Source organism: Emys orbicularis, chromosome 4 (assembly GCF_028017835.1).
Source record: "Emys orbicularis isolate rEmyOrb1 chromosome 4, rEmyOrb1.hap1, whole genome shotgun sequence".
NCBI lineage: Eukaryota > Metazoa > Chordata > Testudines > Emydidae > Emys > Emys orbicularis.
In genome coordinates, this window is record NC_088686.1 from 29,813,959 (window position 1) to 29,828,273 (window position 14,315).

The following is a 14,315-nucleotide window of genomic DNA, read 5'->3' on the forward strand; positions in this document are numbered from 1 at the left end:
TAGGGAATTTGGGGCCATAATGACAAAACAATAAATCAATGAGGAGTTCACAACCACAACTATTGATAAGTGATTTCTTGACAGACAGAATGCTATCAAACTAAGTTTTCTTTAACCATCTTAAGATCCGTTTCTTTATCTGGTGATAGTGGGTGCCATTAGGATGGGTTCTCCTTTTTAGCTGCCTGATATTACATTGTTTTAATGTAATTTAGATGGAATGTGAGGATGTGACTTCCTATTTCTTAGCTAATGGCTGTTGCTTGGGTGGTCTTTTACTCTGGCTGCAGACAAAGGCCTTAGGCTTTAGGCTTTACAATATGGCTGCAGACAAAGGCCTTATCCTTAAGGTCCAGACCTTCTAGGAACAGCTGCTGGCCTGCACCCAGACCAGCCTCATTGTTAGGAAACTAATGAGCCCAGTTGCACTGTCATAGAATGGATGGAGTAGCCAAAGTCCCTGACTGGCTGCTGCTTTAGCAGACCTGCTTATATGCTTGGCCCCCAGAGTCAAGCAGGAGCTGCTTAATACGTACCATGCATCTTACAACTTGCTCCAGTTTGCTTCCAGACCCTGCTCTTGCTCTGTTCTAGCCCCTGTTCCTCTCCAGCCTCAGATATCTCGCTTCAATCCCCAGCTTTGCCTCTGGCTCTTGCTCTGGCATTTGGCTTCTGTCCCTCCGGTACTGACCCTGGGCTTGTTCCTGGACTCTGCCCATCCTGGACCCAGATCTAACCAGTTGGCCGAACTCTTATTTCAAACACTAGGGCTGATCGCCCATGTCCGGGCTGGCTATAGCTTGAGCAGCCTAATACAAAGGCGAGGGGCACACTATTACGTTCTAGGATGCAACTCAGACTGGTGAAGAGTTGTCACCTCTTACCCTACTGCCCTTAAGTGCCTTAAAGCTTTGCTTCTGTAGCCTCTTCCTGCGACACCCACAGTCACCAACAAGCATGCTCTTTATGTCTATGTATGGGCAGCCTTGGTCCAATGCTTTGGATCCAGGAGCCTACCTGCAATAGCACAGACTTCCACTGGTCTCCACCAGTCTTGGATAACAACTGGTATGGTGACTCCACACTCTCCCAAGCCCTGAATTTCCTCCAAAATAGGTGTTCTGAAATGTCCAGCCCTGTCCTGGAACAATCAGAGAAACGTTACAATCAGAGGAACTAGATACAGCATTCCAGCTGCAGTCGCACCAGTATCCAATACAAAAATATAATGACCCCTCTAGTTCTACTTGAATCTATCTTTTTACGTATGTATGTAGCCCATTTGGTCACAGCGTCACAGTGGGAGCTCAGGTTCAGCTGATTGTCCACCATGACCCCCAGATCTTTTTCAGTAACTGTCTCCCAGGACAGAATCCTCCATCCTCTAGGTATGGCCTACACTCGTTGTTCCTACATATTTACCTTTACATTTACATTTAGCTGTATTAAAATGCCTATTGTTTGCTTCAACCGAGCTTACCTAGTAATCAACTTTACTCTCTATCTCTGAACTATCCTCTTCGTTATTCACCATTCCTCCAATTTTTGTGTCATCTCCAAACTTTATTAGTGATGATTTTATGTTTTCTTCTAGGTCATTGATAAAAATGTTATTTAGCTTAGGGCCAGGAACCAATTCCCTACTGGACCCCCGCTAGGAACATGCTTGCGCTGTGATTATTCCCCATTTAGAAATTACATTTTGAGACCTGTTAGCAGTTTATAATCCATATAATGTGCATCATGTTAATTTTATATTGTTCTAGCTTTTTCATCGAAATGTCATGCATTACCAAGTCGAACACCTTATAAGAGTCTAAGGGTATGTCTACACTACGAGAGTAGTTCGATTTTACTTAAATCGAATATGTGGAATCGATATTACAAAGTCGAACGTGTGTGTCCACACTAAGGACAGTAATTTGACTTTGTGAGTCCACACTAACGGGGCAAGCGTCGACATTGGAAGCGGTGCACTGTGGGCAGCTATCCTACAGTTCCCGCAGTCCCCGCTGCCCATTGGAATTCTGGGTCGAGCCCCCAATGCCTTCTGGGGAAAAAAATGTGTCGAGGGTGGTTTTGGGTAACTGTCGTCATCCAACCGTCACTCCCGCCCTCCCTCCCTGAAAGCGCCGGTGGGAAATCAGTTTGCGCACTTTTCTGGTCAGTGACAGTGCGGACGCCACAGCACTGCGAGTATGGAGCCCGCTGCGACCATCGCTGCAGTTATGGCCGTTGTCAACACCTCGCACCTTATCATCCACCTTTCCCAGAGGCAGATGCTGAGAAATCGGGCGAGGAGGCTACGGCAGCGCGGTGAGGACCTGAAGTCTGAGAGTGGCACAGACCTGTCACAAAGCACGGGACCCCGCGCCGAGGACATCATGGTGGCAATGGGTCATGTTGATGTTGTGGAACGACGATTCTGGGCCCGGGAAACAAGCACGGACTGGTGGGACCGCATAGTGCTGCAGGTCTGGGATGAATCTCAGTGGCTGCGAAACTTTCGCATGCGGAAGGGGACTTTCCTGGAACTTTGTGAGTTGCTGTCCCCTGCCCTGAAGCGCAAGGACACCCGGATGCGAGCAGCCCTGAGTGTCCAGAAGCGAGTGGCCATAGCCCTCTGGAAGCTTGCAATGCCGGACAGCTACCGGTCAGTTGCGAACCACTTTGGCGTGGGCAAATCTACCGTGGGGGTTGTTGTGATGCAAGTAGCCAACGCAATCATTGAGCTACTGCTCTCAAAGGTAGTGACCCTGGGAAACGTGGAGGTCATCATAGATGGCTTCGCCGCGATGGGATTCCCAAACTGCGGTGGGGCTATAGATGGAACTCACATCCCTATCCTGGGACCGGACCACCAGGCCAGCCAGTACATTAACCGAAAGGGCTACTTTTCAATGGTGCTGCAAGCACTGGTGGACCATAGGGGACGTTTTACAAACATCAACGTCGGATGGCCGGGCAAGGTTCATGACGCTCGTGTTTTCAGGAACTCTGGTCTGTTTAGATGGCTGCAGGAAGGTATTTACTTCCCAGACCACAAAATAACTCTTGGGGATGTGGAGATGCCTATAGTCATCCTCGGGGACCCAGCCTACCCGCTAATGCCCTGGCTCATGAAGCCCTATACTGGCGCCCTGGACACTGAAAAAGAACTCTTCAACTACCGGCTGAGCAAGTGCAGAATGGTGGTGGACTGTGCTTTTGGACGTCTCAAGGGGAGATGGAGAAGCTTACTGACTCGCTGTGATCTCAGCGAAACCAATATCCCCATTGTTATTGCAGCTTGCTGTGTGCTCCACAATCTCTGTGAGAGCAAGGGGGAGACCTTTATGGCGGGGTGGGAGGTTGAGGCAAATAGCCTGGCTGCTGATTACGCCCAGCCAGACAGCCGGGCGATTAGAAGAGCCCAGCGGGACGCGCTGTGCATCCAGGAGGCTTTGAAAGCTAGGTTCCTGAGTGAGCAGGGTAACCTGTGACTATTAAGTTTGTTTACAGAGAAGCTGAACCTGCCCCCGTTTCTTTACCCAGTAAATGTTCACTATCCTCTCCAGTTACATACCCCGTTCCCCCCGTTCCCCCCCTTCCAACACACACATTTAAAAATAAAATCACTTGAAATTTGTTAATGAACACCGTTTTCTTTATTACTGTTTTCGCGGGAAAGTGTTGAACCTGGGACGCAGACTGTGGTGGGGAGCAGGTGTAGTGTAGTGATGCAAAGGACGCTTCTAAACTCCAAGAATGACAGGCTCTGCACTGGTGGACTGGTTGTTTCAACGGAGCCTGCCACCCCTCCTGTTCGGGACTCTGTGTGTGGGGGCTATGTGACTTTGTGGCAGGGGGAGGACGGTTACAGATCCCCTGCTGCGTGGCTCTGTGATCCAGGATAAGGACCGCTGCATAAGATCTCTAACCGCCCTCCCCCGCCACAAAGTCACATAGCCCCCCCCCCCCCCCCAGAACATGAAAACTGATTTAAAATTTTATAATTTTAGTAGCTGCTGTCTAACATCCTCCTGAGAAACTAGTGGAGTGGAAAGAGTGTTATCATCATCATATGACATAACTACATCATCTGCTTCCCCATGACCCACAATACAGAACATAAAGATTTATTGAAGACATCTGCCTTTTCTGCATTTTATTGGTAAATTCTACAGTTTCCATCGACAAATGGACAAATACCATTCTCAGGTTTCTTTCTGTTCCAAAGATACTTAACAAATTCTTTCTGATCCTCCTTAACTGCAACAGATTTCTCCTTGTGTCCTTTGGTTTCCCTTCTAAATGTTTTTTTTTACAGTTTCAAGCTTCTGATTTATATTCATTACTATCAACTTCCCCTGGTCCATGGTTGATTTGATTTTCCTTCCTTCATTCCATGGCCCATTTTTTGCCTCTAGAATCATAGACATTTCCAATGCTGTGCTGTCATTGGCTTCCCACCCCGACTGCACTTTCTGATCCTCTCTGCTGGGAGTTAATGCTGAGCCAAACAGCAGTGTAACTGTGGGGTTTTGCTAGCAAGTGTTAGTCTCTCTCCAAGAGACGCATTGCGTAGATCAGCTCTTCCTAGGCACACATGCCCCTCTTTCTATTGGTGCTCTAATCATGAAGTCTTTCCATACAGAGGTTTCCACAGGTGGGGTGAGGCAAGCAAACAGCACAGTCACCAATACCCTCCATGTGGCCCCCTACTACCTTCTTCCATAGGTTTTGGCTCTATTCTCCACCATGTGGGTGAACAGCGGGCATTTGACCCTCCATGCCAGAAAAGCAGTTTCATCACTGTTTGCTCTGCATCCTTGCTAATAACTTCTATTTGCTCTGTTTAATGTTTAATAGTGGACACTCAGCTTAATAATGTTAAGGCAATATAAATAAAAGGCGAGGAGCTGTGCAGATTAGATGCATCCAGCAGGATCCTTCTGATTGTACTGTAAGTACTGCCATATTTTTTCAAAAGAGGCTTTGAACTCATATTAGCTGTGTGAAATGCAGTTGATTGTATGGGATTTCATTAAAATATGGGTGACTTTGTTCACTATACCTGTTACAATTTATCCTGTGAGTGGAGCCTTTCTTAAGACCACAATGAGCCAGCAGAAATTGGTGCACTAGTGGAAACGGTCTTTGAATGAAGGCATTTTAAAAAAAAATTATTGGGAAAATTTGGGACTAGATTAATCTAGTGTGTTAAGATATGGCCTGAGTACATCAAAAATGTGAGGGATTTCTTAGAATGTGTTAGCCGACACTAGAGCTCTGGAAACTGGGATTTTCCCTTCTGCAGAAAATTCTGACATTCAAAAAAAATCGTTCTGAATCAGAACAAAAAGTCAAAAGTTTGAATTTTCCCATGAAACAAAGTTTTCCTCCCCACGAAAAAATTATTTTTCGTCATCGAAATGTTTAATTTTGATAAAATTAAAAGATTTTGTTTCCGTTTTGACTTTTTGGTATTAGTTTCTTTTATATTGTTTTTATTTTACCTTATATTGTTTTATAAAATAATATGAACATAAAATAAAATACAAAACAATTTTAAAAGCATAAAAGAAAAGAAAACAATGCAAAATATAAATATAGAATAGAATAGAAATTTTAAAAATACTTTTGATTTCTTCTCTAAATGAAACTTCATTAGAGTTGACATAACCCTTTGGAACATTTCTATTTTGATGAATCAGCATTTTCTAGTGGAAAAATGTTCCATCCAAAAATTTTCAACCAGCTCTAGCAAACACATTTTAACATGGTTTAAAACTCTAGCATTAATGAAGCAAGTTGGTCTTTAGCACATGCTAGCTGCTTGAGTTGAAGCCTAATGGGAAACCTGTTACCTAGGGACAGATAGAGTCAGAAAAAAGAAGGGACAGCATAAAAAACAAAAAAGGGCAAATCTCTAAGTTTTTGACACGTGAAGAACATTTAGAGCTGATTTATTCCTGTTATTATGACGCTACAGAAAGCTCAGGACCATTTGATATCCCCTTTTGCTAAAGGTCACCAAATTACAGTACTGAAAGTCAGGGATAGGTGACTTAGTTTTGATGTGCCAGACGGGGCCCTTCCCTATAAACTTTTTCCAGCTTTAGATAGCGGGCCATATTGTCATTTGGATCCAGATTATACTGCAACACATTGAAGTGTGTGCATGTGTCGTGGAGTGTGTGTGGGGGACTATCAAGGAACTAGTTCCAGTTCCTGATCGTTGCTGTCAAGCCCCAGCAGAAGTTATAGCTGCAAAAGTACAGCTCCAATTTGTGCCATGGGCATAAGGTCCCTAATTCATTTTACAGCAGCAGAGGAACATCATAGTGGATCTCGATCCTGCTAAAATCTCTCCCAGCCTACTCTCATTCCACCCTCTTTCATAACTTCCTCCCTCAACAAAACACTTCTACTCTAAGGTGGGGGATCTCTGAGTGGCACAAAGAGGATGGTGCTAAGTGAAGAATCCAGCCCAGAGTCTTCTTCTACCACCCCTCCTTTTTCCTTTCTCTGATTCCCAACATGGCCTGCGCTCCCAACCCCTGTGATTCTCTGGTCAGCCCCACTCCCTTTCCCCCCATAATCTCCCAGTTGGCTGGAGGGAGGTGGACTTGCCATAAGGAGAGAGATAAAAATAACCATTGGATCACAAATAGCACAGGGAAGGAGGAAACATTTCCATGACTAATGACTATTCCATTCTTTTGTTTTTCAAGGGAATAGTTCCAAAGGAAAATGAAGTCCATCCTCTGCCTGTGTGTGTTACTTGTTGGGCTTCAGGCTGTTGTCTTGTCTCATCACGTACCTGACCACCACAGTGACCAGGATGGTCAGACAGATATTAAACCCCCACAGCAGCCTAGTCTGGTTGGAGGCAATGTCGTAACTGAAAACAGGTCCTTTCTCCGAGTAGCTCCTAGCAATGCTGACTTTGCATTTAGATTCTACAAGCAGATTAAATCAGAAGCAGCTGACAAGAACATTTTCTTCTCTCCTCTGAGCATCTCCACTGCCTTTGCAATGCTGACGTTAGGTGCCAAGTCAACCACTCTGAGTCAAATTCACAAAGGACTCTCCTTTAACCTGACAGAGATTGAGGAGAGGGAGATACATGAAGGTTTTCATCATCTCATCCAGATGTTAAACCGTCCTGACAATGAGATCCAGCTGAATATGGGAAATGCCCTTTTTATAGATGATCAACTGAAACTACTAGAGAAGTTTTTGGAAGATGTCAAAACTCTGTATGAGTCTGAAGCTTTTCTAAGTAACTTCCAGAATTCTGCAGCGGCTGAGAAACAGATCAATGATTACATAGAGAATAAAACCCACGGGAAAATTGCCAATTTGGTGAAGGGTCTTGATTCGCTCACTGTAATGGTTCTTGTCAACTATATTTTCTTTAAAGGTAAGATGTTCTACAGACGGGTACATGTAGCACATACAAGCTATGGAATTCTGATAGTGGTCTAAGACAAATAAACTGCTTTTTTGTCAACTGCTTATTAGGTCTATGAGATTACCCAACTTCAGACTGATGCCTTGTTAACTTTTTTAAGCATTTCCCCGAAAGTTATAGTCATCCTAATTGGAAATTTTGGTTATAATTAGGCACCTAAATCAAGGGCACTAGAACCTTTGTAGAAGGGGGGCAGGAAGGCCAAAGTGGATTCCTGTGGCCCTTCTCCCCTAATCCCACACTCCCTCATGGCCCTAATCCCCTCCTCACATAGCACCTCCCGGGCCTCTGACACTTTCAATTCAATTCAGCTCCCTCTGACAGACCCATGTCTCGAGACTTAGACTGCGAGGAGTAAGTAGAAGAAATTTAGGTTACATGAAAAAGAAGTTGGATTTATTAACTAATCTGGAGCTCTATCAGATTGAGGGGCCTCAGTTTAACAGTACAGAAAGTTATAATACTTGGTCACTATTCTTTTCTCAAAGCTACAGATTTAAAGAAAACCACAGTATCAGTTCATTTCACTTGTTTGACTTTCATCAGGACTACTGTTAATCAGTATAAAATCTCATCCACCAGAGATGCTGCATGCTATTGAAATTTTCTGGCTAACCAGCCACAGGGCAAATGTCCCATTTTTCAAACGAGCTTGCAGTTGACTTAAACTTCAAATATAGAGTTGTTACATTTAAATTAGTCTGATATACGTTAGAAATTTCTCTTTCCCAGTATATTCAATGGCATTCTTTCTTTTTGTCATCAGCTCATTGGGAAAATCCTTTCAGTAATTTGTTCACCAAGGAAGACGACTTTTTTGTGGATGCAAAAACGTCTGTCAAAGTTAATATGATGAACAGTGACAAAACGTATAACACACACCATGATGAGGAGCTGTCTTGCTGGGTGGTTGAAATCCCATACAAAGGAAATGCTGCTGCGCTATTTATTCTGCCTGATGAAGGGAAAATGGAGCAGGTGGAGGATGCTCTGTTGGAAGAAACTGTGTCTAAATGGACAAAATCACTTCAAGAAAGGTAACCATTTAACTGCTACTACGCCTATGTATGTTTGTTGTAAAATAGGCTAGAACTGGAAATGAAGACAAAACATTACATTCAGGGCTAGGCTGTGCCTGTAGGTACAGCCCTGGGTGCTGGGTAGCACATTGCATGCTGCCCTAAGGGAGAGCTCTGGAAGAATTAGTGCCGCAGACACACACCTCTGAAGCATAATACCTCCCAGAATGCCCGTCTTGCTTCAGCTCTTTTGGCTAGAGAGCTGGCTGGAACATAGGGGTGCAAAGCCATTCCTCTGCCCTTTCAGCACCCCTCTGTGATGGAATGCAGCCGTGTTCACACCCTACACACTATTGTAATAATCTTTGTACAAAACATGCCTTGTGAAGTATCATTTGAAAACTAATGACTTTCTGTAAGTTATATCACTGTTAAATCTAGGTAGCAAGATTCTATGTAAAGTTATGAATTCCCCCTGAATGATGTTGGTAGGACATGTTCAAACCCACATAGCCCCTATTAGGCAGGAGTGGTTAAGCAGGTCTATCTTGAATAAAGGAATGTGGGTTTACCTCAATTTACATATAACTTGTACATAAAGTCCTTGAGACAGCAAGAGAGAGACAAGGCAAACCTGCATTTCAGCATTCACATGGGAGAAGGAAGAGCACGGGGCCACCTTCAGCCCCCCAGACTCCCATGGCTTTCTTTACTGCTTAAATAAACTTTGCTGTGAGGGGTAAGCCTCAGAAGAATCCACTTCAAAGAGAGACTGGACTATAAAAGTGAGGGGCAAAAAAACAGGGATTCTTTCTCTCTCCCTTTTCATCTCTCTCTCTTTCACCTAAGGAGACAAAAGAAACCAGCCCTTTGGACTTTGGGGGCAGATCCTGACTTAAGTGTTTGGTCAGTGATGTTGCTGGGAAAATGTGACAAGGATTTTACCTTGAATCAAGTCCAGTTTGTTAAGTTTAGTTACTAGAAAGCATTTTCTCTTTCTTTCTCTTGTAACCATTTCTGACTTTCATGCCTTATTCTTGTACTCACTTCAAATCTCTCTTTGTAGTTAAATAAAGTGGTTTCATTCTTTAATCAAAACTAACCCCGTGTTGCATTCAAACTGAATGATTTGGGTAACTCCATTTAGAGAGCAAACTGTTGGAGATTGTTCCCTTACAGCAGCAACAGACCTAATATATCTGAACTGTCCAGGAGGGGGGTGGACAGTGCAGAACACACATTTTTGGTGGTAAATGGAGGACTACAAGTGTGCGTCACTCTGCAAGTAGTAACCTAGGCTGCTGGAAGCCAGAGTGTGTCTGGTGTGCTGCTGGCAGGCTGCCAGAGTCAGAGTTGCTGGATCAGGGCTGTGGCTCTACACAGACGCTCCGAGTGTGACCTGCATGCTGGCAGGCTGACTGTGAGAGACCCCAGTTGGAAGTTACAACAGCAAAGCATTGTGAGGCACCCAAGGTGGTAGGGCAGGGGTAACAGAACCCTTCACTGGTCTGAATTGCACCCCGGAATGTGATGCTCTCCCAGTTCAATTGCTTCAGGGAGCCAGGGGGAAGAATCTCCAACGTAGCCCATGCAATCCCCTGGAAACTCTGATGGGAGTACCCCTGCTATGCCACACAAGGTGGGGAAATCCCTACTTCTCCTGCATTCACCTGAGCTGCTGTGTTAGAGGTAGGGACAATCCAGCCCTATATAAGATAATGCACTTTACTGGTCTCTATACTGGATCAACTAATCCAAACAATAGTTTTCTAAAACCAGCACAGTGGCCACATGTAGCTAAACAAAAATAAAACTCATGGAATTGTAATTTTGCTGTCCATTTCATCCCCCACCTGTAAAATGGGACAATAATATTTACTTCCCAAACTGGGGCATTGTGAGGCAAATTCATTGGTAGCTGAGATCCTTGAGTGGTATACATTACCCAGCTGCAAAGGTTTAAGTATCCACCCATTTGACAATAGTTTAGCAGAGTTTTGTGTTTCTTTTTTAACAGAAAAATCTACCTGTACATTCCAATATTCTCTGTATCTGGTACCTATGATGTCAAAGATCTGTTTGAGAAAATGGGTGTGATCGATGTGTTCACTGGCAAAGCTGATCTCTCTGGAATCACTGGGCACTCTAACCTGAAGGTGTCTAAAGTAAGTTTGTAGAATACAGATGGTGCTAAATGGATTTGTCTGTTATTTTCTTTTGAAATGACCCATTCCTGCTTCCAGTCAGGTCACTGATAAGATGCTCAGCCAGCACGGACAGGTGAGACAGAGCTGCAGCATAAGGAGGACAGACCCACAGATTAGCACTTAGTCTTTCCTCAAATTAAGCATTAATTTGCTTACTATAATTAATACAAAGGCTCTCCGAGCTTACTTGACCTTTTGGAATGTCCTGTAGAAGTCAGTACTATCAGGGAGGGAAAAGGACAAAAGGACAGGGAAAAATACAATTGTAACTATTGTTAACATAAAATAATTAATATGTAAAATGGTATGGCAAGAGTTTGCAAATAGGGAGGCTTATTCTATGATAGGTATTTATATGACCCCTCATTACCGTAGTAGCTAAGTGTCTCATAATTTTTAATGTACAATACCCCTGTGAAGTAGGGATTTACACCTATTTCACAGATGAGAAATGAAGCACAAAGAGGCTGAGTGACTTGCTCCAGGGCACACAGGAGGTCTGTGGCACCATCCTTCCCAATACTCTTACACTTACTGAATAGTGCCTTATACAGTGAGTCGGCAGATTGAGCATGGACTATGGTGTCACAGAGTAAGTATCAGAATTTCACCATGAATCAGTAGAAGGAAATAAGAAAAACAAGGTTGATGAGGTAATATCTTTTATCAAACCAACTTCTGCTGGTGGAGGAGGAAAGCTTTCAAGTTTGACGTAGCTCTGCCTCAGGTCTGGATAAGGTCCAGACAAGGTTGGACAAATTCAAGGTGGGACAAATTAAGCATAAGGGTACACACATGCTGTAGGAGATCACTTAAAATGAAGTGAGTAATTAAGGGCTAGCAAGCAGCAGTGTGTGTTAGAAACTGTTGTAATGAGGCAGGTATACTATATATTGTAATAGACATGCGTAGGACCCATGGATCTTGAAATTATAAAAAAAAAAAGACAAGAACACCTTTTCCCCCGTGGGCAAACACAAAGGGATCACTCCATATCTGACCTCTCAGCCCTCATGCTCAAAGGAAACCTGCCCAACACCTTCAAAAGACAAGCCTGGGAAATTAAATTCATAAGTTTGCTGGATATAAGAACTATGGACTTACAGATGAATTGAGCAATAAAATCAATGTAACACTTGGAACACACCCTGCTGCTTGCTTCCCCTTAATTGCCCACTTCATTTTAAGTGGTCTGCTACAGCATATGTATGTATTTATGCTTAACAATCTCTCCCACCTTGTATTTAGCTGTGACACTCTGGTTACCTTCTCCAGACCTGACAAAGAGCTCTGTGGAGTTCAAAAGCTTGTCCCTTCCACCAGCAGAAGTTGGTCCAATAAATGCTATTTACCTCACCTGCCTTAACAATGAGGAGTCTAGTGGTACCTTAGAGACTAACAAATTTATTTGGGCATAAGCTTTCATGGGCTAAAACCCACTTCATCAGATGCATGGAGTGAAAAATACAGTAAGCAGTATATATATTACAGCAACTGAAAAGATGGGAGTTGCCTTACTAAGTGGGGGCTCAGTGCTAACGAGGCCAGTTCAATCAAGGTGGAAGTGGCCTATTCTCAACAGCTGACAGGAAGGGGTGAATATCAACAGAGGGAAAATTACTTTTTGTAGTGACCCAGCCACTCCCAGTCTTTATTCAGGCCTAATTTGATGGTGTCCAGTTTGCAAATTAATTCCAGCTCTGCAGTTTCTCGTTGAAGTCTGTTTTTGAAGATTTCTGTTGAAGAATTGCCACTTTTAAGTCTGTTATTGAGCGTCCAGGGAGATTGAAGTGCTTTCCTACTGGTTTTTGAATGTTACAATACTTGATGTCTGATTTGTGTCCATTTATTCTTTTGCATAGAGACTGTTCGTAAAGACTCCCATCTTTTCATGTGCTGTAATATATATACTGCTTACAGTATTCTTCACTCCATGCATCCAATGAAGTGGGTTTTAGCCCACGAAAGCTTATGCCCAAATAAATCTGTTAGTCTCTAAGGTGCCACAAGGACTCCTCGTTGTTTTGCTGATATAGACTAACACGGCTACCACTCTGAAACCTCTCACCTGCCTTGTCTCTCTCATATCCTGGGATGAACAAAGCTACAACTGCAAACAATATAAGGAAATGTAATTTGAGTTGCATTAAGGAGAACAAAGTGAGTGTTAGTTCTTAGAGGAGCTCCAAAGAGTAAAAGAAATTGGTTCACATTTGCACTGTGAAATACCAATTCACTGTACCCAAGAGAGAAATGTATTAGGCAAAGGTACACCAGGGAGGTCACTTATCTAGCTCCTTTCCCTCCTATGTTGCTTGTCACCATTCATCTTGAATTGTCTTCTGTTTTCTGCTGCAAAGTAACTCTCTGATGCATAAAGGTACTAGAGTTTGTTTGTGATGATGAGACAATTCTTCTATAATGTTAAACAATTAATTAAGGGAGTCCCCCTCTTTGTGGATGAGCGAACAAGGGATTTGATACATGCAGTTTAATCTATTCATATTGTTGTGCCTGACCCTTCCAAAGATTCATAGGCAAAACGCCTATTGAAATCAAAGATAGTTTTGCCTGGGTTGGGAATGTAGGGTTGGGTTATGTTTTGTGTTGGCATCCTGTACTCATCCTGTTCTTCTTTCTTAACAGCTGTGGTTTAAATATAAGCAAGTTCGTCTCCAGCTGTTGCTCCCTGTTTTATGCTCACACTGTGATCTTTACTTCATTTCCTTATAGGCTCTTCACAAGGCCGTGGTCGATGTTAATGAGAATGGTACCGAGGCTGCAGCAGTCACTGTCGTGGAAATTACATTAACGTCTCTTCCCATCCCTCGTCCTCCTACCATTAAGTTCAACCGGCCTTTCCTGATGCTGATTTTTGATAAAACCACCCGCAGCATCCTCTTCATGGGGAAAATCATAAATCCTAAAGAAAAATAATTGTCCGGTCACTGTACATGTCCCAGTGCTTCGAAGGAGTTGTTTTTAAATGCCCAGGAGTATGTGCACTTACCACAGACCACTTGGTGCCAGTGACTGTAACTAAATTGCAATTGACATAAATTCCAAACAAATAAAACATGAGTGTGGTAACTCCTTGCCTACAAACAAACAGCCTCGTATTTCTGTGAATTGGGCATGTATTAGTAAACGTCTCAGGTAAATGTGAAAGAAAATCCTTGTAACTAGGTGACCAGATATCAAGGGTGAAAAATCGGAATGGGGTGCTGGTAATAGGTGCCTATATAAGAAAAAGCCCCCAAAATTGGGACAATCCCTATAAAATCGGAACATCTGGTCACCCTACTTGTAGCTGATGCTGATAATAACTAGTGGGGGCTGCAGAGCACAGGATACCCTCCCCCCAGCCTCCTACATTCCATCCCCCTCTGTGCATTAATCATATTTTCTAACTGACAAAAGGGACACTGAGGTGGAGGAGATCACACGGAGCTGGTTTGTAAGCGTAAGAGAGGTTGGTGGAGATGTCAGAAGTAAAACAAGCTGCTTGATCCTCTCTGCTGTCCCACCCCTTCCCCTTTTCAGAATGAAAAGCTGGGGCATTTCACAGCTAAATGGCAGGATGGAAGAAGACTGAATTTCTCTCTCTTTGATCCTGTCACCTCCCTCACC

The 14,315-nt window shown here is 43.5% G+C and overlaps 1 protein-coding gene across 1 annotated transcript; it reads left to right on the forward strand.

Moving 5' to 3' along the window:
* The first annotated feature begins 6,735 nt into the window (after positions 1-6,735).
* On the forward strand, positions 6,736-13,622 carry LOC135877490 (alpha-1-antitrypsin-like). The gene is made up of 4 exons (XM_065402933.1): positions 6,736-7,408; positions 8,226-8,496; positions 10,496-10,643; positions 13,419-13,622. The coding sequence occupies exons 1-4, from the start codon at positions 6,736-6,738 to the stop codon at positions 13,620-13,622; spliced, it is 1,296 nt and encodes a 431-aa protein (XP_065259005.1).
* Positions 13,623-14,315: the final 693 nt, after the last annotated feature.